At 44.5% G+C, this 24,594-nt stretch overlaps 2 protein-coding genes across 2 annotated transcripts in view; one reads left to right on the top strand and one right to left on the bottom strand.

The window, feature by feature from the left end:
• The window catches only part of Rhbdd1 (rhomboid domain containing 1), a 124,882-nt gene that overhangs the window by 37,766 nt on the left and 62,522 nt on the right, over nt 1–24,594 (top strand). The window contains exons 4-5 of the mRNA XM_057763267.1: nt 18,283–18,371; nt 20,215–20,271. Coding sequence (XP_057619250.1) covers nt 18,283–18,371; nt 20,215–20,271 — 146 coding nt within the window. The remainder of the gene's footprint in view (nt 1–18,282; nt 18,372–20,214; nt 20,272–24,594) is intronic.
• Nucleotides 807–1,436, bottom strand: LOC130862710 (interferon lambda-2-like). Its single transcript, XM_057752463.1, has one exon. The coding sequence runs from the start codon at nt 1,434–1,436 to the stop codon at nt 807–809; it is 630 nt and encodes a 209-aa protein (XP_057608446.1).

Genomic DNA, 24,594 nt, shown 5'->3' with positions numbered 1-24,594 from the left:
TTTTTCAGGTCTTGGTCAGGGTTGGCCTGGAGACTCCCAAGTCAATATAGGTTGTTGCTGTTGCCCTTGCTTGAAGGGTAGTCCCTATTGCTAAAGACACCACATGTTTTAGGCCCAGGAGTTGGATGCTTTTGAGCTAGAGCTGCCCTAGATTCCTCCTCCCTGAGATCTAGATTTCATAGTATCAGGAAGTGCTGTGCAAGCTGCCAAGGGAGGAAAGCCACCGGTAGTCCTGCCCAGCGGTGATACCTGTGAACCCTAGTGGCCAGCATGGCTTGATATCCATAAGGTGCAGCTGCCAACTTGTATCTTGGCAATAATTAAAATTGTATAATTAGACTTGATTGCTCAACAGGAGGGAAATCATGCCTGGTACTTAAACCTAGCCCACTACCAGGATCTAGTGAGGCCATGGATCTTAGAGGGAGGGCATACTTCCACCACGTCACCAGACCACCATAATCCGCTAACTGCTTTCTAATGCTATGCCCACAGGTAAGGATAGTTCTCATCACTCATATCCAGGAGCTTGTCTTTGCAGCAGAGATCAATACAGAAAGCCACAGCTGGTCAAAATGCAGGAAAATATAGTGGTTTATTATTTGTGTTTTTTTCCCCTTTTCTCAACTTGTATTTGCAGATTGTTTACAAAAGTACAAAAATAGACATTTTGTGGGGTCTGAGTCTGAGAACCCACACACATAAATAAATACTTCTTAAAGAGTCACGAAGGGCTATAAATTAAGGCGGGGGCTTGGCGAGTCCACACAGTGCAGAATTCCAGCATCTGGCAGGAAGGTCTGAGCTCAGGCACACTGATCTCCCCTGGCCACACACTTCAGGTCCCGGATGAGCAGGCGGAAGAGGTTGAAGGTGATGGAGGCCTCCAGGCAGCCAGGGGTCTCCTTCTCCTGGGCCTCCTGGAGCCTGTGCAGCCAGCGGGAGAGGCGGCGACTCGGGGACCCGGGTTCTGCTGTGGGCTGAGACTGTGTACAGGTCTGCAGCTGGGACTGGATGTGGCGGAGTATGTGAAGAGGGTGGTGCAGGATGGGGCCCAGCGCTGAGTCAGTCATGTTCTCCAGGACCTCCAGTGTCAGGGCCAGCTCAGCCTGCAGGGCCTTGGGGCGCTCCTGGACCTGCAGCTGCTGTAGGTCCCAGGCCCTGGGGAAGAGGCGAGAGCTGCACTTGACATCTTTCTTGAGCAACCCCTCTTCTATGGCATCCTTGGCCTTCTTGAAGGCCTGCAGCTCTTGCGGGGGCAGAGACTTGAACCTGGCTAGGTGGCATTCCTTTGCATCTGTTGGGAGCCTGGTGTCCCTGGGCACAGGATGAGCGCGGGTTCCCGTCAGCACCGCGGCCAGCAGCAGGAGGAGCAGGCGGCCCCCAGCTGGCTTCATACTGCTCTCTGGGGTCTGTGAGGAGATGGGGATTCGCATGTGCACTCGAAGCTGTCTCGGTGTTCCTCAGTCTTGCTCGGCGTTCCCGTGTGGATCTCAGCCTGTTGCTGTGTCCTGGCTGAGACTTCAGTGCCTTGCCATCCCTGCTCCATGCTTTTAACCTGGCCTCGTGGGCAGTCCCGGCTGATGTAGGAAAAGCTGATGTAGGAAAAGCGAAAACAAGGCTGGAGATTGACACCAGCCACCAGAGCAGTCCAGACTGGGGAAGCCCGGAGCAGGGCGGGGCCAGAGCAGGTGAGACTTCGAAAGGGAAAGTGAGGAGGAAACGTTACCTGGGACAAGGTGAGTCAGGAGAGTTTCCACAGCAGCTGGGTACAAGAGCAGGTCCAGGATGTGGGCTCTAACCCTGGGTGGGTCCTATGCCACACCCCTCTCTAGAGTGGAGAAGACTGAGGTCTAGAGAGAAAAATCTCAATCCTGAGAGAAGAGGCGCTCCTTTATTTATTTATTTATTTATTTATTTATTTATTGTCTGTGAGGCTGTATAGAGGTGACTATGGTCACTCTAAATCGCTCCAGTTTATTTTGAGTTCGATACTCAGGTTGGCCTAGTACTTCGTTTTCTTGTCGTTTCAGAATGCTGGCATTACAGATGTGAGCCACGTTGGCTCACTCCCAAAGTGCTCAAAGAGAAAACAATGTGTGACGTGGCGCACACCTTTACTCCCAACACTGGGAAAGCAGAGGCAGGCAGATCTTTGTGAGTTCAAGGCCATCCTGGTCTACTTAGTGAGTTCTAGGACATGGAGGGGTGTGTAGAGAGATACTGTCTAACAAACACACACACAACAAAAAAACGCACAAAAATAAAACCACCCCACTTTTGTTACATTTATTTATTTGGGTTTATGGAGGTAGAGGGTACCATTTGGGAACCAATTCTCTACTTCTACCATGGGGGGGGGGGTCCTGGGTATCAACCGGGAGTCTAGCAAGCTCTTTGCATGTTGAGCTGTCTTTCCCAGCTCCCCAAATTGCGCTGCTTAGGAACAGGGTTGGCCAATCTCTTGTTGGGAGGCACACTGACTTGTGACAAAGATCTTCATTTGAAGGCTAGAGAGTTGGCTCAGTGATTGAGAGCACTGGTTGCTCTTCCAGAGGACCTGGGTTCAATTCCCAGCACCACATGACAGCCCACAACTGTCTGTAACTCCAGTTCCAGAGGATCTGACCGCCTCTTTTGGCCTCCATAGATCCTGCACACAATAGTGCACAGTCTTGTGGGTGAAACATTCATACACATAAAATAAAAATAAATCTTTAAAACAAAAAAGTCTTCATTTATTCTCTAAGGATCCATTCAGCCCCTCCTGGTGGTAGACACTGTTTGGGGCATTGGGATAAAGCATTAGAATGGGGACAACAAAAGCCCATGACAACATAAACCACCTCCTCTGGGCTTTTATTTGTGTTTTAATAAACAAAGCTTGCCTGAAGATCCCAGGACAAAGCAGCCATACTAGTCAACTAAACCGGCCAGGGAGTGGTGGCACACACCTTTAATCCCAGGCCTTGGAAGACAGAGGAGAAGATGGATATCTGTTGGTTTAAGGCCACCCTGGGCTACACAGTATCACAGTATCGTAGAAAAAGAGAAACCGCTCACACAAAGGTGATCCCAGCAGTTGGGATCACACGCCTTTAGCCTTTAATCACAGGAGGCAGAGGTGGTGCATCTTTGCATTCAAGTTGATCCTGGTCTACAGAGTGAGTTCCAGGTCAGCCAAGGCTACACAGTCAAACCTTATCTCAGAAAACAACAACTACAACAAAAATGAAACAAAAAGATTATTCAAGTCGACAAGACCGTGGCAGATTTCCATCATGAAAATAAGAAAGGTGGGAAGAGACCTGCAGACTGCAGAGATAGAAGGTTCACTTGTCGATCTTACAGAGGACCCAAGTTCAGTTCCCGGCACCCATATGACAGCTCACAACCATCTGTCGCCAGTTACAGGGGAGCCGACACCCTCTTCTGAGCTCGCAGGTGTCAGGTACACACATGACAAATACTCATAGATGTAAGAAGGCATTCATACACAACAAGCTGAATAAATATGTATTAAAAAGAAAAGTAGAAAGAAAACTTGAGTAAATAGTATGAACACCAAGATGTCACCCCAGACAGGGAAGAGACAGGGTCATCTTAGATAGGTCTCTATATTTGTGGGAGAATCAAGTTTGCTGCTTTAAGATGTTTTACCCTGATTTAAAATGTTTAGGCAAATGGTATTTAAGCCAGATTTTTTTTTTATGAAGAGAAAATCATCACTGAGTTTTCATGATTCAAAGGGTAGAATGTAATTTTTCAGGACTCTTGGTATGTGCCTACTGTGTTACAATTGCTTTTTCCAACCAGATCCTCAGTCTCCTTCAGAGTTACACTTGGGGTTTTCTTCAGTGAGTTCTTACCCAGTGTTGGTTGGGAGTTGCTGGCTGTGTACCTTCCCAGGGAGGGTTGCCCAGGGTAACGAACTTTTGGACTTTGATAAACCAGTTACTCTTACTTACCAGGAGGTATAAATAGATTCTGAGTAATTTGAACTCTGGACAGAGGCTTTCTTTCGCTCGTTTTCTTTCAAACAGAGTTGAGGTGTGATGCACCCGGGGTAAAAATACCCAGGACTTGTTATTGAGAGACAGTGTGCACATAGTCTAATCTCAGCACACACTTTTGCAGTTGCTGAAAATGCAGTTGTCAAACAGTATTTTAAAATCGTCAGAAGTGTGTGTGTGTGTTTTAAATGAGTTTTAAATAATTCAGCACCATACAGGCAACTGAAAATGACTTTATAAACTTACAGTCTAGTTTCGCATTACATATACAAGAAGGTACCATGAATTAAAAATGACCGCTCTCCCATCCATCGTGTACCAAGAACCGGCGTGGAGTTGATGGATGTTTGCTGTTGCTGGTTGCATTTTCCCATTAAAGAGTTGCGGTACAATCTTTTCAATAGATGCTGTGTTGTGAAAATGGAGAGCCAGGTTCCAGACAGCAGGTCTTGTCTGGTTTGCCTGGCAGGATGGCTGACTCATGGCTGCCTCTCCGCTTCCTTCTGCATGCTGCAGGTCCTCTGTCTCTGAGTGCACAAATAGAGTGTAAGCTGGGAGATAGTGGCCTTCCATCGAGTGATGGGTTGCTCAGTTTTTGCTAGCTAAAGAGCCTTTACTACCTGAGCTGCACTGAAGGAAGAGTTCAATCGAAACTGACTCCTGTGTTCAAGAGCTGAACAGCAGGCAAGCAGCGGTCACAGATCACTGCGGCCTTTAGCCACATTTAGCATTGGGTCGTTCATTTTCCTTCTCTGGCTCTTCCTGTTCCATTCCTATTTTTTAAGGTGTGACAAAAAAAAAAAAAAAAAAAAAAAAAAACCTTTTTATCCCCCTGTGAAAACTCATAAGTGGAAAGTGTAATGCTGCCCTTTCCTTCCTCCAGCCAAAAAGTAGCAAAGCACTATGGTTCTTCTGAAGACTAAACCCTTTCTCTCTCACCATTCTGTTCATGACTGTTGTGAGTGTTTTCTGATAAAAATGGGAGTGGTCACACTCTGGAGTGACTGGACTTCCCTCTGAGGAGTCAAGTGGCTTTCACGACAGCACATTTCATGTGTGTTTATAGGGTTTGGGAAGTGATTGAAAGCCACAGAGAGAGTTGTAGTTCAAGTGGAGAGCACTCGTCTTCAAACACCACATTGCAAACGTCAAGTGTTGCTGCAGTAAATTTAAAGGTTTGCCCTAAGAAGTTATACCCCAGTGTCTTTCAGAATACACTGTATATAACTACCACCAGGTGTCTGGAGCATGCCAATCATGGCATGTTTGGCACATAGTGTGTGTAGTGGCACTTCACGTGCTCCAGCACTTGCTCACGTGGACCCCAAGCTATGGCCACCCGGTGGGAGCGCAAGGCTGGGGTGAACGGCAGGTATTCCTTATGTGCTTCTCATAGTTAAGGGCCTTCTGAGAGCTCGCAGCTTTTATGATTGGCCCAGCCTCCATTTGATCTTCATTACCTAGATGTTTGCATATAATATAATAGGGTACAGCTAAGACCCCACAGCAAAAAGCGAGGAAAAGGTAATGTTTTCCAAAAATAGTGACAATGATTAAATCCGCCCTATCAAAGAAGAGTTGAAATAGGCATATGTTGTTTTCTTTAAACATTTTGTTGAAGAATGCCAATCAGCAGTGTAGATTACATTTTGAAAGTGTTTTGTGGTTCAGAACGTGAGCATGATGTTGCTAGACTTGAACTATGTGAACAGTCTTGCGACTGATCATCCTAATTGATGCTTTCTTACCCCTCCTTGTGCAGACAAAATTCAAAACATACTTTTCCAGTGACCTTCAAATCCAGCCAGGCTGCAAATGGTGTTCTCAAAAGGTGTTCTCTTAGCCTCCAGGCATGGATTTACTAGATAAATTCTCTCTTTTCAGTGTCCACAGGCTGAGTGCTACACTTATATTTGGGCTTTCAAGGCCCTGGGTTCTGGGCTCAGCAGTTTCTAATTTTAGTTCCTTATCTGTAAAATGAGACAGTAGTTGTATTTAAGCCTTAGCCTGTTGAGAGGCAACACAGAAAAAGCTGCTGCCATGTTAGTATCTATGCATTGACATCTATGGTTGCTGGTGAAATGACTGTTGAATGAAGCTCAGGGCAGTCAGAGTATACAAAGGTCTTTTCGAGTGGGGCGGTGGTGGCGCATGCCTTTAATTCCAGCACTCCAGAGGCAGAAGCAGGTGGATCTCTGTGAGTGCGAGATCTACAAGAGCTAGTTCCAGGACAGGCTCCAAAGCTACAGAGAAACCCTGTCTTGAAAAACCAAAAAACAAGACAAAACAAAAGCCAAACAAACAAACAAAAAACCCTTAAATTTGTATCAATATACAAAAATCCATATCAGTGTACAATAATCAAGACTATTAGTTGCTTTTCCAATATGATGTGGTTCAGAGGGTCAAACAGTTCACACAACACTGGACCTCCACTCCAGTGTCTCCTCTTGGCTCTACCTTATTAGTCATCTGCTGCTAAGTAGCAAATGTCCTCAGACTACTGGCTTAAAGAAACACACACTTGTCACATCCACTTCTGTAGCTCAGGAGCCTGGATGCAGTTTGTCTGGGTGTCTGCTCAGGCTGTACCACACGCTGTAACAAAGGTATTAGGCAGCTCTGGTTTCTTCTGGCGGCTTGATTCGGGATGGATTTGCTTCCAGTCCTTATGGCTGTTAGAAGAAATTGCCCTCTCATAGGTTGCTGGACTAAGTGTCATTGTCAATTGGAAGCAACTTCTAATTTTCTATCTCTAGAATGGGTCCTAGTATACCAGCTCCCTTCAAAGAGGAGTCTGCTAGTGAGGTGGACATTGTAGTCTTAGGGTACATAATTATGAAAGTGACAAGCTTTATTCTGAGTCATGGGTCCCATTCATGGGCAGAGTGTAGGGCTTATCAAGGGTTGAAGACCAGGAACATTTGTGCATAGAGCAAAGAAATGAGGGCCAGGAATAAAGGGACATCTCAAAGTTGGCCTTCTTCCCCTTCACTCTCAGAAGAGCTCTCTCTGTGATGACAAGATGACTATTAATTCTCTTACAAGGCCATCAGTTCAAGAAATAGTGTACTGGCATCCACTCTGGCTTTACTAACCACAGGACAGACTAGAAGGGCATTAGGTTGTTTGTACTACTGTTAAAAATACTGACATACCAGGTTGGAGAAACCCATAGGACTGACTGACACTTGCTGCTATTGACCTCTCTTCCAATAGGCCGAACTCATCACTGGATTCTTAACGTTATGTATAAAGCATAGCCATCAGAGGGGCCTGATGTAGGTCATGCGCCTGTTCTCTAGCTATCAAGAAGGAAGGTAGGTAAGAAACTCTGTGTTCATTGTGGCCCTCAGGGGCTGAGGTTGACCTCCTTCGATTGACACCGCTCTGATTTGAGCCCATACAGGGGGTTTGATAGATGCCCAATATGGCAGGCTGCATTCAGGAAGCAGATTCTGCTCTAATGGACAGTTTTCCTAACTGCATGGCTGATTGTTCTTCACTGTTGTTCAACATTAACAGATAGACCAATAAAGCTTTTAGGAAGCCCAGTGTGATATTGATGGTTACTCATGGTATGTGAAACTGACAGTATGCCTAGGTCTCTGAGTCATGGAATAGGCAGGGTGTTTCACTTTTTATTGTCTAAAGTTTTATTCATTCTATATATAACTATAGCAGAATTTGTTTTTTGCTGAAATTTTAGGATACCTTTATAGTCCAGTTTGCGTCTCAGTTTTTTGTTGGATATGTGTATCCAGGGGCTTCCCTAACTAGCCACTGTCATCGTTTTGTCCTGTGTGGCTTATGTACATGTGAGTAAACTGACTTATCATGTTTTCCTTATAGTGGTATTTTATTTGTGTTTTAATAAATAAAACTTGCCTGAAGATCAGAGTGCAGAGCTAAGCCTTGAGAGGCCAGGGAGTGGTAGCACACACCTTTAATCCCAGAACTCGAGGCCAGCCTGGGCTACACGAGATTGAATTTGTCTAAAAGGGAAAGAGAACTCACACAAAGATGATCCCAGCACTTGGGATCCAACACTTTTAATCCCAGCACTAGGGAGGTGGAGACAGGAGTGATGTGGCTGGGTGGAGAGAGGAATATAAGACGGGGGGGGGGGGGAGAGACAGGAACTCCCTCTTTTCTGTCTGAAGATTTTGTAGAGGAAAGAGCTCTCTAGTGCTTAACTGCTTGGTTTCTCTGTTCTTCAGGCAAGCTTTATTTATTACAACATAAATAATATACCACTGTATTTCCTTGAGGCTGTTTTATTTTACATGGATGAGTGTTTGCCTGCATGTTTAAATGTTTGTATGTGTACTGCATGTATGTAGTGTCCATGGAATCAGAAGAGAACATTGGAAGCCCTGGAGCTGGAATTATAGCTGGTTGCAAGCCACTGTGTAAGTGCTAGAAACTGAACCTGGGTCCTCAACAAAGGCAAAAGCTCTCTTAACCACGGAGCCATCTTTCTAGCCTCTTATTGAGTTTTTATAAAGCCCAGAGAATGTGTAAATCTTTTAAAATAAGTTCATGTTTTCCTACTGGAATTTGCCAAGTTATAACCACTCTCATATAACAGTGCAATACATTTAGTAACATCAGCTTAGCCGGAGGCAATCCTGATGTCATTTCTGTGTGGTAAATTATGAAATGCTGAGTTTTGCCTACCGTTAAAATATTATCTTTACTGGTCTAACATCAGCTGATACCGAGACAGCTGATACCGAGCCATAGGAATTAGAATTTGGGGTTAAGATAGCAATTTTCAATACATTAGAATCACTGAAGAGAGTAAAAGCAACACCAAAAATTAGAAATAATCAAAGTCCAAGTAACTTTGAAAGCCTGCCTATTCATGAGATTCATAAATGCAGCCAGGGCTGAGAATCAACAGATCCAAGAGGCGGACCTGGGAAAGGGGGCCTGCCATACATGTTGCCATGTGTACAGTGGCAACGCAGAAGTCATTGCCACAGCCCCACTGTTGAGTCTGTCTCTGTTGCCCCTTCGCCTTGAACTTCCCTTATGGATGTCGGCCTCTTCCTGCAGCTGTAGCGAACACAGCTACCAAGGGGCCAGTCATTGCTAGTTCTGGAAATACCTTCAAAGGGTTGAGCTCTTAAGAGCGTTATGTTTACTTCATCACAGTAGCAAACTTGAAGATCGGGCCATAAACACTCTTACCCCTCTTCCACTTTTTGTTTACTTTCTGGAGGTGATGGGAAAATACTCAGGCACGTGGGCTCCAGAAGCGTTTCTGTCTGTAGTGATGGCAGAACATTTTCACGTGCCAAGTCGGGTTTCCTCTACCAGAGTGCAGTATGGAAGTGATCATAGCCTCATTCAAACATTCCTCTTCCCCATGTGCACTTCAGTCACGGGGGAAAGGTTTCTGTCTATCAGCTCTGTATGTTAGAGCTTTACTAGGAATCCCAGGAATTTATGCATGTGAAATTGACATGAGCAATGCTTTGAAAAGAAAAATTTGTGCGGTCTCATGATTAAAGGTTATCATTTAAGTAAACATTCAGTAAGCATATTCCAGGTGGTTTTAGAACTGTATATGGTTGTTTTTAGTTGTCCTAAAGATTAATAGGGGAGTTGCCGGCATTTGTTGTAGTGGGGCCAAAGGTGCTACCTATTGTACAGCCTGTAGGACACTCCCCTCAAGAATGGTCCCTTGTGTGCATACATATGCACACTCACCCCCCACACACATGTTCTGCCGAAGGACTAGTAAAGAAAAAAAAATCTGCTTATAATCATAAGCCAAACCTTATTTGAGCCAAACCTTAATTGTACTTTTAATGTAAACACAGCAAACTTTTTGGCATAGATTTAATATATAATGACTGTTTTCCAGGGAAAATTGTAAGCTGAATTGTAAATGTAAATTGGGTGGGAGTTGTACTCAAACTCTGCTCTGTTTGGAATCAGGGGTTATTCACTCTCATGTGAAATCGTGTCACCACTGGAGCCAACATGTGATACTAGAGTCACAGAACAGCCTGTGTTTGTTATCCCCGCTTTATTTAGATTCCATGCACAGGTGGAAGAGAAGGCTTGCATCTCCTGTAGTGCTTTGCTGGGACATGTATAATTCATATCAATTATCATGTTACTTTTAATTTTTCTTATTTTTTACAGGGAGGATGTTGTGTTGAGCTGTGACTGAGTGTATATCTGGAAGGAGTGTTACTTGTAAATTTCACTTGAAGAAAGTAAGGGAGATTTCTAGATATTTGGTTTATAAGGGAGCATGGACTGTAGCAGCGTTGTACCGTATTTCAGCTGCAGGGTGATGACAGACAGACTGACAGCGCAGGAAACTCCAGAGTCTTTCAAGGACACAGAGGACCCTGCAGGAACCAGGACAGCAGTCCTAAGGGAAAGCACAGGCCCAGGGCTTTGCTGGGGTTAGCTGGCTACGATGAGAGGCAAAGGGAACTGGGCCTGCCGAAACCTGGAGTGCCAAAGTGTACCTTTTGCAAATTGCTTGAGCGTGGACTAGTGAAGGACTGGGGACGGGCAAGGAGAGGCTAGAAGAACACACACCAAGGGTCTCCAGACCTTGCTTGCATTCTAATCTAGCAACACTGAGGAGCTATCAAAGCGTTGGGGGTTAGTATTGGTTTGCATGGTAGGCCGTCCTTGTCTGTCACACTGTAGCCAGCATCCTGAGCCGGGGACAGGTTGAACTGGCCCAGTGGGAGAGGGAGGCAAGGTTGTGTGGACTCTGGAAATGTCAGATTGCACCGTAGAGGCCGTCTGCTATGGCTCCTGATCTCACTGTCATTTTACTGCTTTGTCCGAGAAGCAGAGGTGTGTGTGTGTGTGTGTGTGTGTGTGTCTGTCTGTCTGTCTGTCTGTCTGTTTTTCTGTCACAGGCAGGTGGCAGATTTATTAACAAGCAGGGTCTTCTCAGCATGAGATATGAAAATGGGGAAAGAGAAATCAAGGATGTCTCTGGCCAGGCGAAGTGTCTGGATAGCACTGAAGACTCGTTAGCTGAATTCATTGATAGTTAACTTCTGTTAGAGATTCATTTATTTTGCGCACAATTTCACTCGTTCTCACTTGCTTTGCCACAATGTTCCATTTTGCTTTGAAAGAGATTGGGAAACAGCACAGATTCTGAAGATACGTAGACTACAAACTGAGACATTATGGTTTTGATTTAGAGAGTTGTTTAGAACCTACCCTGACAACAAAAGTATTTGAAAGATTTATCTACATTAGTGAGAAGCACTTCTTTTTTAGATGATTTACTTTTATTTTATGTACATTGGTGTTTTGCCTGCATGTGTGTCTGTGTGAGTGATTGGATCCCTTGAAGCAGGAACTACAGACAGTTGTGAGCTACCCTGTAGGTGCTGGAAATTGAACCAGAGTTCTCTAGAAGAGCAGCAGTGCTCTTAACCACTGAGCCATCTCTCCAGCCTTGAGAAACACCTCTTAAACAGAGAGCCTTTCTCAGCTTCTCCTACTTTTTCATCTCTTGAAATAACAAAATTAACAAGACACTATTATAAAACATCTTAAAAACAGGGCAAAGTCATAGCCAACATCGCCTTACTGTTTTCATGTATTTTCTTTTTGTTTTTATACATGTGTGTTTATGTATATATGATATGTTACACATAAAAATACAGTGGTATACAGATATTCTAAGAGTGGGATTAAATGGAGCTGGGAGCAGGAATTTGAATCATTCTTTAGTTTCCAATTTGCCAACCAGCATCTGGTAAATCCTAGACATCTGTGTTTAGTTGCCTTACAGGCATCTCGATGAACATATTAAAGCCGAGCTCTCCAGTGGCCCCACATCCTTCCATTTGTTTTTCCTAGTATTCCTCATCTCCGTTAGGGTCCACCAGCCATTAGCTCACAACTTGGAAACCGATGTCTCCTTTTCCTCCCTTTCTACACCGAATCCACCAACAAGTGTTTTCATTCTGCCTGCAAAGCAGGACCGAAAGCAACTTGAGGAGAAAACTTTATTTGGCTTACATATCTTGAGTCACTGTCCACTGAGGGAAGCCAAAGAGAAACTCAAACCAGGCCTGAACCTGTAGGCAGGAGCTGATGCAGCAGCCATAGAGAAGCGCTGCTTACTGTCTCTCCCCGTGCCTTGCTCAGACTGCTTTCTTTCAGAACCCAGACCAGCAGCCCATTGTGGGTGGAACCCTATCAACCACTAATTTAAAAATGCCCTACAGGCGTGCCAGCAGCCCAGTATTAGGGAGGCATATGTTCAAAAGCTAGCCAGTGTACCTCCCGAGTGTGCCAGCTTCAAATCTTACAGTCCCTTTAAATGGCCCTTGAGGAATCAACCCACACCACTCCATGGAAAGTAAACTGCTTCCTTACACTTACAACGTACGGTATCTGTGTCTGTCTGTCTTTCTGCCCTTCCATTTGTCTTCTTATTTGCCTCAGTAGATTATAAGCTTCAGGAAGCAGGCGCTATGTTGTCTTGTTTATGTAGTTATTAGTCAATAAATATTTGAGTAAATAAATCAGTTCTTATTGACTCAGTTTAAGAAATCCTGTGCCTGGCATAGGCTGGTGGAATTGACAGCCAGGGAGTTGTCACCATCATCTTTGCTTTTAGAATGACTTTTCTATCTTTGCAGGACCATTATTTTATTATTATTATGATGATGTTAATATACTAAAGTTTTGTTGTGATGATTTTGTGCACATATATTGTCTTAGTTAGGGTTTCTGTTGCTGTGAAGAGACATTTTGACCATGACAGCTCTTTAAAGGAAAACACTTATTTGAGGCTGGCTTGCAAGTTCAGAGGTTTAGTCCATTATTATCAAGACAGGAAGCATGACACTCAGATATGCATGATCCTGGAGAAGGAACCAAGAATTCTATGTCTGTGTCCACAGGCAACAGGAAGAGACAGAGGCACTGGACCTGGCTTGAGCTTCTAAAACCTCAAAGCCCTCCCCCAGTGATACACTTCCTCTAACAAGGTCACACCTCCTAATAGTGCCACTCCCTAGTGACCAAGCATTCAAATGTATGAGTCTATAGGGGCAGTTCCTGTACAAACTATAATATGTTATCACTGTACTCATTATGACCCCATTTTTTCCTTTCATCCCCTTCATGCTCCCCTCCTCCTCCCCCCACAACCCTCCCCTCTGCTTTCCCTAATTTCTATGCAGATCTCATTTGGTAGGCCCCAAGTAGAGTCCTTAGTAGTAGTCTGTTGCCAGTCCCCTATCTGCAGTTGGCATCATGTTAAATAAAACAAAATAGACAGCACAGATATATAGTTCCTGCCTTTACAGAGTACCAAGAAGGAGCTACTGTACCTGTGATGTCAGTGGCGGTGATGCCAGTGGCGGTGATGTCATTGGGTATGATGTCAGTAAGGGTGATGTCAGTGGCAGTGATGCCAGTGGCGGTGATGCCAGTGGCGGTGATGTCAGCGGGGATGATGCCAGTGGCGGTGGGGAGGCATGGTAAAACTGTTTACAGACACAGTCTTTCCCGCATTTCATGGCCAAAAATACATGCTGGTTGAGTGGCCAGGGAGGACATCAAGAGCAGAAAATTGGCCATTTAGGAACATTTCATCTTGGGAAGAAACAGGAAAATACTCCGCTGTGGCATTAATATTCAGAACTGTCAGAAACACTCTGCCATGGACCCCGCACTGCTAACTCGAGACCATTTATTCAGTTCCCCAAGCCCCAGAGCTTCTGATCGGCGGAATAAATTATGGCAAGTTCTCAGGTCTTTCCTAACATCTTCCTCTATCATGTCCAACACCGTGTCTCCATCAAGCCCTGTACTTAATGAGGTCGTGGGCTCTGCTGACACTGGGAGACACTGTCTGTAGTCATGCACTGCCTGCCTTCTGAGCCGTGCTTGGGAGGACTCGCTCTTCATCTACGGGGAGAATTAGCCGTTTCTCAGAGGAGTACCTTTCTAGCCGGACAGCTTTCAATCCCAGTTTCAAACTTGGATCCTTTAACAGTGGCACATGAGAACAGGAGTGTTTTACATAACAAGTTAACTCACCCTTACAAATGTCCTCTTAAAGGGTGACAGTCAGTTTATGGTGATTCCCTCCAGAGGAAAGAACTTGTTGGTTTCAATGATCTCTGCATACCGTTTACAAAATTGAACTCTGCAGTGTCTCAGTTTTTCTCAGAAGTTGCCCTTCCACCATCGTTATTTTAGTGAGCCATAGGTGGTAGCATTGATTTTAACTTTTTATCTTTTATTTTTTGTTTCTTCCCTTCACATGCCCATGTAAAATGTGTCAGCAAGTAAACAACAGCTACAGATCTCTAACAGTGGTCATGGCTGGGAATTTTTTTAACTAGAGAAATACGTGAGAGAGACATATAACAAAAAGCATAGCAAATTGTAAGCGGGTTAAGTAACTCCCATGTGAAACTCGAATACTGGCGGTGTTGTGAGCACGTGTCCAGCATAAAGAGACAGAGACGGCTTTAAAAGCTGGGAGGAAAGACAGATCATATATGGAGGAGGTGGCTGCCTCCATTTCTTAGCAGCAGCAGTGGATCCTATACCTGACACCAAACAGATAGCATAAAATAAAGACCCTTTAGAACACCCAGACACTAAGAAGATTTTTTCCTTTTCAGACAATAGCTGAAAGAATCTCTAAAAGTTACATTTTAACAAGAAGAAAACTGACCCCAGAAATGGATGATACCGTTGCAGAAGCAATGACAAAATAAATAATTTGGACAACGAATAAACTCAAATACTTTGCATAAATGACTGCCTTTTGCAGTAATTTGATTACTAAAGAATGGTTTGGGTCACTATTGTTTTATGTTTATTTTTGAGACAAGGTCTCGCTCTGTAGCCTAGAATGGTCTGAGACTCACTGTGTAGCCCAGGCTGCTCTGGAACTCGTGGCCATCCTCCTGTGTCCGGCCCCCAGATTTTGAGATTGAGGCACTACCCCAGTATAACAGTGTTTTGCCACAACCACCTTGTTGAGTACAACCACCTTGGCATGAGGCTAGTCTCTGAGATGTTTCTGCTGTAATCAGTGGCTTTCATGCCAGCTTGTTGATGTCAATATCCACACATAGCTGAAAACAAATAGCTAGCCTTGAGATCAAAGTTTCTGTTGAACATTTACAGTTATAGTCACTGTGATGGTTTGTACTGGTTGACACACTGACAAGATCTTGTCAGAAGATAAGCTCTGAACCTTCATGTCTGTGAGGGACTGTCTAGGTCAGGTTAATTCAGGTAGAAGGACTCTCCTTAACTGGGCTGGGGTCTTGAAGTTAATCAAACAGAAGGGAGCTAGGCACCAGCATTCATTCCTGTCAGCTCTTGACTGTGGATACCTCACAGACAACTGCTTCACCCCACTGACATCACTGCTACTGACATCACAGCCACCGACATCACAGCCACTGACATCACCACCACTGACATCACAGCCACTGACATCACCGCCACTAACATCACAGCCACTGACATCACCACCACTGACATCATAGCCTCTGACATCACCACCACTGACATCACAGGTACAGTAGCTCCTTCTTGGTACTCTGTAAAGGTAGGAACTATATATCTGGGCTATCTGTTTTGTTTTATTTAACATGATGTCAACTGCAGATAGGGGACTGGCTTGTGAAGGATTATCTAGAGTAGGTTACCTGAGATAGAAAGACAAAGACCCCATCCCACTCCTGACTGTGGATACAGTGTGACCAGTCACCCCCAGCTCCTGCTCTCATGAGGCTGTTCCAGATACGCAGAAATCAAGCCTTCCCTTCCTCCTTTAAGTTACTTTGGTCAGGTATTTTGTCTTAGTACCGAGGACAGTTACTAAGACAGTAACAACACTCTGCGTTTTCTAACAGGGCAGGTACATTTGAAAGTTGTCTTGTCATCTCCCAAAGTCCAAGGCTTCCTTCTGTGCCTAACGTTAACTCCTAGTTCAATCTCTTACATTCAGGACGCCTGTATCTTCGAGGAAAGGGAGGCGTTCTAGTGAATGGTCACCAGCTGCCAGGAAGAGTCATGGTACTCTTTGAAACACACTGTCCTTTTTTGTGGGGAGCTTTCCCCTTTTTCTGTTGGGAGCTTCCCCCCTTTTGTGCATGATATGAAATATCTAGTTTTGATCAAGATCATATCTTTTTATTTCAAAAGCGAACACTTTTTCTGAGCATAGATGAAGTAGTAAAAATAGCCTATTTTCTTGTGGTAGGAGCTTTATGCCACTGTTCAGGGTGGGAGCAGGATGTGCTGTGTTCCCCTTTGCTATTTTAATTATATCAGAGCAATTAGATTATAACTCACACTTCTGAAACCCCATTATAAAGATAAGGAATTCATTTTGCTATATAATACTCCAAACTGTAAATGAGATTTAAGATTAATTGTCTAATAGGTTGGATTTTAAATGGGAACTCTTTCCATTTTATTTTGTATCTGTATGATTCACCGTGAAGCTTGGTTTAAAAGGTTTCAGAATTACTGATTCTTTAAAAATAAAGTTCTTTGTAGTTAAACTGAAGTCAATTTCTTTTTAAATCATAGCTTTTTTTCCCTTTAAACTATCACTTTCTCACTTCTAGGTGGAGATGTTTGTGCTGTTATTGTTGTTGATGATGATGGTTGAATAGAGAATAAAATAAGAACATAAACATGGGGCAGGAGGGGGGCATCATAATAAAAAGCCCAGTTCAACACGGAAAACACTGAACCGATTCCATATTTTTATTATCAGGTTATAAATTCCACGAGATAGATCTTTGATGAAAGCATTAGTCTTCTCAGCCAATGGGTATAGCTGGGTATGTGGTACAGTGAGGTAGAGGAGCAGCCCTGAGGGCAGGCAGCGGAGGAGGATATCCTGGTTTCTGACAGAGGTGCAGTTAAACTTGGACTCCAGGCCACAGAGAGGGTGAGGATGTGTGGAGATGAGTGTGGTGGGTCCTGGGGCTAAGGGAAAAGATGAACGAAGCAGGAAGTGGAGTCGCATGCTTGGTGTTCTGTAAGTAAACCAGTAGAGATCAGAGGGAGGCAGCCACAGGACTTGCTTGGGCTCTGGCTGAATACTACTTGTGGGAGTCATTGGAGAGAGAGCTCCAGGTAGCGGAATAGCTGGTTTGCTTTTGCTCATTCAACATGCACTCACCTGGTGCTCACCTTGTATCCAGTGCTGGACTTTCCCAAATAGTTCAATCAGGAACCCATAAGGACTTGCATAGCTAGGGTGGGAAGGGGTACAAAAGCTGCATTGGGCGTGACAATCTTCACAAGCTGGAGCTTACCAACTGTGTGGAAATGAGACCTGAGAGCAAGGTCAGTTTAGGGTAAAGGGGTTATGTGTGCATTCGTGTGTGTTTACATGATGCCCGCCACTGACAATCCATCAGGTACTCAAGGTGAGGGACTTGGCCATCTTCGTGGTAAAATGTGCGGCTCAGGAAATCCCTAGTTATTCTTAAACTTGGGCTGCGTGAACTCCACAGACATAGTCCCCAACCCTCAACCAACCTGGAAGTACCACAGGCCTCTAGAAATGCTGCTGTCTTGATAGATGTGTGCATCTGAAAACACATTTTACAAGTGATCGCCAGACTTTCGTGGTAATTCCGGAAGAGTAGACCCATTCAGTGCACAACCCATCTTCCAAGCTTGAAGTCTCTTAACTGTTGTTTTTGCCGAGTGACCAAAAGGTCTTTATGAAAACAAACAGAGGAGGCAGTGCTTGGGGGCATCTGGCCTGAGTTTGGGTGGCTGATTGTTCTACTAGTCAGTCGTGAATAAACACGCAGCTGTCTGCTATGCCGTGAACATGGCTAGACACTGGCCCTCACAATGGCTGGGCCATCCAGATTGAATTCTGAGCAGACAACACTGACTCCATTGATAGTTTATGATGATAAGAGGTAGGTCCAGGGAAGAAAAGGAAGTAATTTAATGGCTTGTCATCACCGAAGACGTCCACTGTGGAGAAGCAAGCAGATTTGTTTCAGTTAAAGAAGGATGATGTGTTTTAAATGTGTGAGCGTTTTTATTCATCGTCCTGGTTTGGGGTTTTGTTTTTAAGGTAGGAAATGTTGTTCTTTGGACTGAGTGAAACGCGACTCAGCATAAAAGACTCACTGTGGAACAAAGCGTGCAGACTGTGAGTAATTGGCACGTGCCGGGCTAATGAGAAGACAGAGTGTCTCTAATCAGCAACAGAACAAACACTCACAAGGGTCCCTTTCCCTCCTAGGACGTCCTTCGCTGGGCACCTGGCCGGCATCCTTGTGGGACTGATGTACACTCAGGGGCCTCTGAAGAAAATCATGGAGACGTGTGCAGGTACAGAATGAGACACTTGACCTGACAGCAGTTGGAAGTTCATGTTCATGTGCACAGGCGCAGCCCCAAGATACCCCGTGGTTCACTGGAGAAATGTCCTGATAGACTCAGAGTTCTCTTTAAACTGAGAGGTAACGAGACCCCAACCACAGGCCCTCATGTTGCTCCGCAAAGGAGAATTCAAGCCCAAATTTCAGTTCTGAGGTGTTCTTAAGGAACAAATGCTGGTATAGACTTTTACTCTCCGCCCTAATGTGTTCACAGAAAACTGCAATTTTCCTCAAAACCTGAGTTTATAATAATGTATTTTTCTATTAAATTCCTCGAAATTAATAGACAGGCCTGGCAAGGTTAACAGAAGGAAATCAAACCTGGACTGGAGTCCAGGGCCAGAAATTTGAAGAGTTCAGAATGGCTATCAGGTCCTTGGTGGGTAAAACATTATATTCTCGGGAAGCCAAGCCATGTAATTTATCTCTTGAGGTTTGGTCCCTGTTTTTTATTTTCTTTGCTTTTTTTCCTTTGTTCCCCCCTTCTATATTGATGTTCAATGAAAATGTTTTATTTAGTAGTGAATACATTTAGACCCTTTAATATAAAATACTGTACTGATTTTGACTTGTAAGGCAGCTATTTTGCAAACACTTGTTTTATAGACGGTTCACATTCTAATATTTCATCTTTTATTCATGGGAAATCTTCTGAGACTATTTTACCTTTTTTTGAACCATAAATAATTTGTTTTCACAGTGTGTGCCGATGACTGTTGTTCTCGAGAACCATATAATATTCATGGTGTTTGAAAGCTTTCTGGGCCCTGTTCCGCTGCCTTTATTGGCAGGTTGTTTTCACTTTGGGGTAATTTTTACAGGCTGCACTTCGTCTACACAGAGTCCCATTTCTGCTCGTTCCCCAGTCCTGTAGCCTGTGTGCGCTTGGAGGAGGCAACAGGAGCCACCTTCACCTGCAGTGCCCCACCCTGCCACATTCTCAGCCTGGCTGCACAGCGCCTGTCCGGTGCCTATTGCTGAGAAAGGGAAGTGCCTCATCCTGATCCACGTCTCTGTGCCATAAGATGTAATGGATCTTAAGGTGGACAAACTGAAAAATTTAGACGCTTGATTGGTTTAATTTTCAAAAAGGATTTCCTCCACAACGATGACATTTAAACCTTCCTTGAGACCACTGCTGTTTCCTGTGCAGACATTTGTAAGTTTTTTTTTTTTTTTTTTAAGTGCCACAGAAGAAAATTAAGTTTGAGAAGCAGCATGCAGACTGTGTTCTAATGAGAGCAGAGAAGACATAATGGCCTAGAACGGAAATGACACAGGAACTTGTAGAAAACGGCCAGGAATGCGGATTCTGCTGTTTCGTGGGTCATCCTGGGACTGTGCCTGGGCCTCTTTCTGTCTGGTTCACTAAGGAACCAGAGGAAGTCACTTAGGAAAGATAGGGAGCATGGCTCTCCTAATACCCTTGTTGGGAGAAGGCTTTTTTTCCCCCATCACAGCATATCTGTTTTTTTTTTTACAATGGCTTCAGAGCCCAAGCCTGGTGCCCTGCGAAGCAAAAATCACCTGAAGTCACCTAGAACCTTTAAGAAACCGCAGTGCATGTAAATTAGGATTTCACTGACACCTGTCTACACACACACACACAGACACACGCACACACACACATGTGCACATACACACTGTTCCCTAAAAGGTTGGCTCCAAACGAATGAGGTTTGTTTTTAACAGTTGTTTAGAAATGATTTAAGGTGACCCTGGGCTTTCTCACGAAGAACTGTGTAATTGCTGGAAGGATTAGCCATTAAAGTCTTGGTTTTCTTTGTGTTTAGGTGTTTTTTCCCCCAGTGTTGGGTACCCAGGACAGCAGTACTACTTTAATAGTGCAGGTAAGTTCATGGCATCTAATACAGCTTCACTTGTTTTAAACACTGAAGAGTTCAGGAGCATGGAGATGCTTTAAGATGGCATTAGTTTGGGATCTGCTCGCACGGCACACAGTTGTACATGGCCTCTTCCTGGAAACCGAACGGGCAGGGGTAAGCTTGGGTGCATCAGGTGGGCTATTAGTAAAGACAGTAACTCCAGCATGAAACAATTGTCTAATTGGTGCAAGGCCTCTCGTGTACAGTAAGGTACATATTACCCTAAGACACCCAAGACTCCCATTGACGGGGTGTTTGGATTGGTCCCAGAGATACAATTTCACACTGTCTAACCCTTCCACACGTTCAGCGAGGCTTTAGCTTGCCCTAATATACTAAGAGTCTGTGGCAGCACATAGCATTGCATTGACCAGAGACAGGAACATAGTAATTGTGTGTGTGTCTTGTAAAGCCAGTAAGATTGGGTGATGATCTACCCTGGCTCATGAAGGTCTTGTCTCCAAACACAGTCAGATTAAGCTTGTAGCCTCTTAATACTATTAAACTGATATAATTGAAGTTCAACTCCCACGTGAGAGGAGAACGTGGGTCCATACATGATAGTATTTAGGTCTTTTGAGTGAGTGGCACAGAAATACGTGCTGGGTGTCTTAATGCAACAGACTGGACATGTCCCCCTTTAGATGTTTGTCTTGAAATCCTCGCTCCTATCATGACAGTATTTAGAATTGGGGCCTTTGGTATGAAATCAAATCACCATAAGGTAACGTCCACATTAGTGCCCACATGAGAAGGACTCTAAGAACCCCTGGTCTCCTGCCGTTTGAGTACAGTTAGTACCAGTCAGCAGCCAAAAGAGAATACTCATGAGACCTGGAGCTGACATCCTAACTTGGATGACTGGAACTTGTCATAGCCGTTACCAATAACCAGAGATTCCATGTGAGGCTTTGTATGATGTGTCACATGGCTAATGTTTTAGACACTAAAGACTTTATTGCCTATTTGGCTCTGTTCTAGCTAGCCGGCCCTTTCTTACACCATGAGAACAAACAGTGAGAATTCATGGATGTGGGACAATGACTGCCCAAATGTCTTACGGAAAAACCATGTTTCAGCTTCAGACCAGAGGTCATAGTTCTGTTGCTTTGGTTTGCTTTTGAATTCTGGCTTACCTAGACCTCTAACAGGTACAAAGAATTGTTACTATATATCTGATACTGATCTTGATTGTCAGTCTGACTAAATTGAGAGTTGCCTAAAAAATCAATAAAGGGCCCATCTGAGCATGTCTGTGAGATAATTTCCATAGTCCGTTAACTGGAGGGCCATGACCTTCCTTGGATGTGGGTGATAACATCTAGTTGGCTAAAGCCCCCCTGAAATAAAGAGGAAGAAGAATGAAGCCTGCTCACTAAAACGGGCATCAGACATTTTCTCTCTCTCTCTGTTGCTCTCTCTCTCTGTTGCTCTCTCTCTCTTTCTCTCTCTCTCTCTCTCTCTCTGTGTCTCTGTCTCTCTCTGTCTCTCTGTCTCTGTCTCTGTCTCTCTGTCTCTCTCTCTCTCTCTCTTTGTCTGCCTATCTCTGTTAGCATCCTGACCTCCACGAAGTAAGCATTTCATCCCCACTGTTCCCCTTTGCGGTTATGGCTCTTCCTTACCACAGGCCCATAGCAACGGGGCAGGTAGACATGGCCTTAAACCCTGAGTCAAAACAACTCTTCTGTCCTGCAAAGGTGCTCTCTCAGGCATTTGCCACAGTGACAAAAAAGCTAATACTGTGTGCATGTAATGTATATACATATATACACACATTCGCAGGCATTTGTACATGTGTATCACTTTGGGTTTATTCTCCCATACAACTATACAAAGGTTTTTTGGTGGGGATTGGTTTTCAAGACAGGTTTTCTCTGTGTAGCTTAGGAACCTGTGCTGAAACTCTCTCTGTAGACCATGCTGGCCTTGAACTCGCAGAGATCTGCCTGCCTCTGCCTCCCAAGTGCAGCCACCACCCTGCCCCCATACAACATACAATGTTGCTAAGTCACAGACTGTTATCCATCAGTACTCGGTGAAGATCACATTGCAGAGTGCTGTTATGGACACTATAAGAAAAAAAACAGCGGTCCCTCTCTTAATCTATAGGAGGAGCAGGTATGTTTATTTAGAGGTGGGTATATAAGGGTGGATATGTAGGAATAGGTGTATAGACATGGGTGTTTAAAGGTGGTTATATAGGAATGAGTATATAGAGGTGGATATATAGTCATGGGTATATAGAGGTTGGTATATAGGCATGGGTATATAGAGGTGGGTATATAGGTATGGGTGTATAGAGATGGGTATGTAGGAATAGGTGTATAGAGGTAGGTACATAGGCATGGGTATATAGAGGTGGGTATATAGGTATATAGAAGTGGGTATATAGAAGTGGGTATATAGGCATGGGTATATAGAGGTTGGTATATAGGCATGGGTATATAGAAGTGGGTATATGGGCATGGGTATATAGAGGTGGGTATATAGGCATGGGTATATAGAGGTGGGTATATAGGCATGGGTATATAGAGGTGGGTATATAAGCATGGGTATATAGAGGTGGGTATATAGGCATGGGTATATAGAGGTGGGTATATGGGCATGGGTATATAGAGGTTAGTATATAGGCATGGGTACATATAGGTGGGTATATAGGAATGGGTATATAGAGGTGGGTATATAGGGGTGAGTGTATTTGAGAAGATGAAACAAAGACCCCATGACACTAATTAGGTGATAATAAAAGCTGAGGCATGATGTCATGTGAGTGGATATCTAGTAATCCTAGCATTTGTTGAATTTTTCCCTACTCCCGATGGTCAGGTTCTATCTGCAGCTCTTCCCTGGGAGACGTCCACACGCAGGGAACCTGCTCCGCCCTGCTCTTCTCTCCTCACTGCCCTGCACCCTGGAGAGTGCCTTTATTATATTTTTTTCCTAAAGGTTCAGAATCTTTGTCTGAGAATTATTTTCTCCACTCTGTTACTAAATTCCAGAGGGGTTCAACCATTCCCTTCTGTTCCTTCTAAGAAGCAGTCCAGTCAGGAGTGCTGACATGGAGGTGAGGTTAGTGATCTGGGAAGGAGAAAGAGAGTAGCAATCCATGAAGCTGTCCAGAGGAGGTGGAGTGGTGGGCATGACAGGTGACTAGGAGTTAAGGAATGTAATTATATAGAGAGAGGACTTCCCAGGGAGGCAAGGCAGAATCAAAATGTGGCCTGTTGGCGACTGTCCAGAATGTGCTAAGAAAGACCTTAAGGATTAAATCCATAGCATAATAAATAGTCTTAGAAGTAACGGGGTTCCATGTATTCTGTAGCTCTCAAGCCATGGCTCATGACTGTCATCAATCCTGGTTTATGTCATGTATGAGTCACCTGAATAGCCTGAAATTCACCCAGGTAATGAAGTCAGAAGGGGAAGACCCCCCCCCCACACACACACACTCATACACACACAGACATGCACACAACGTGTCAGGTGGTGGGACCAAGAGTAAAAGCCCTTCATATGACTGGGACCTTGGGCTTGGGGATCACAGAGTTCTGTCTCTGCCTCAAGAAGCTGTTTGAGTGTGAGGTTTTTCTCCTTTGCTTGGTCTGGGTAGGGTGATGATTGTCTCTGAACTGAGATGGTGTGAATGGCCCGCCATTGTGGACAGAGTTGATAATGGCAGTCCCTTGAAGAGCGTTTCGGTTGTCTTCTGTAGAAACCAGTTCATAGTGAGGGAAGCAGAAGAGAAGTGTTCCTGGCCTGTGTGATTGGGAGGAGCGGAGCTGGTCAGGAAAACCATCACCCTGTCTCCCAGTGTGGTGCCTCATCTTGTTAACTTATGCTTTCCAGGAGGCAGAGGAAGAGGCAGCCAGCAGTGTGAAGTCATTAGAGGGAAGGGGTATTCTCTGTTCTCTGATGCTTCTCTTTTGTGAGTCTCCACAGGAGATCACAGTGGAGTCTGGGGAAGAGTTCTGTTAGGAGAAGTTCTTGCTGCACAAACGAGAGGACCTGAGTTTGATCCCTAGAACCCAAGTTTAAAGAAATCAGTAACACACCCAGTAGCATATCCCTGTAACCCCAGCACCAAGGACACTCTCTGAGCAGCCAACCTAGCTGCTTAGCAAAGCCCAGACCACTGGGACAGTGTCCAAAACACAGCACCTTGCAGAGGAATGGCACCTGAGGTTGTCCTCTGGCCTCCACATTCACACACACCTCATTATGTAGTGTACACACACACACACACACACACACACACACACCCCTTCTGGGTCTAGGGAAAGGAATGAG

This window comes from Chionomys nivalis, chromosome 2 (assembly GCF_950005125.1).
Source record: "Chionomys nivalis chromosome 2, mChiNiv1.1, whole genome shotgun sequence".
In the NCBI taxonomy this organism is placed as follows: domain Eukaryota; kingdom Metazoa; phylum Chordata; class Mammalia; order Rodentia; family Cricetidae; genus Chionomys; species Chionomys nivalis.
This window is presented reverse-complemented; position numbering and strand designations above follow the sequence as displayed.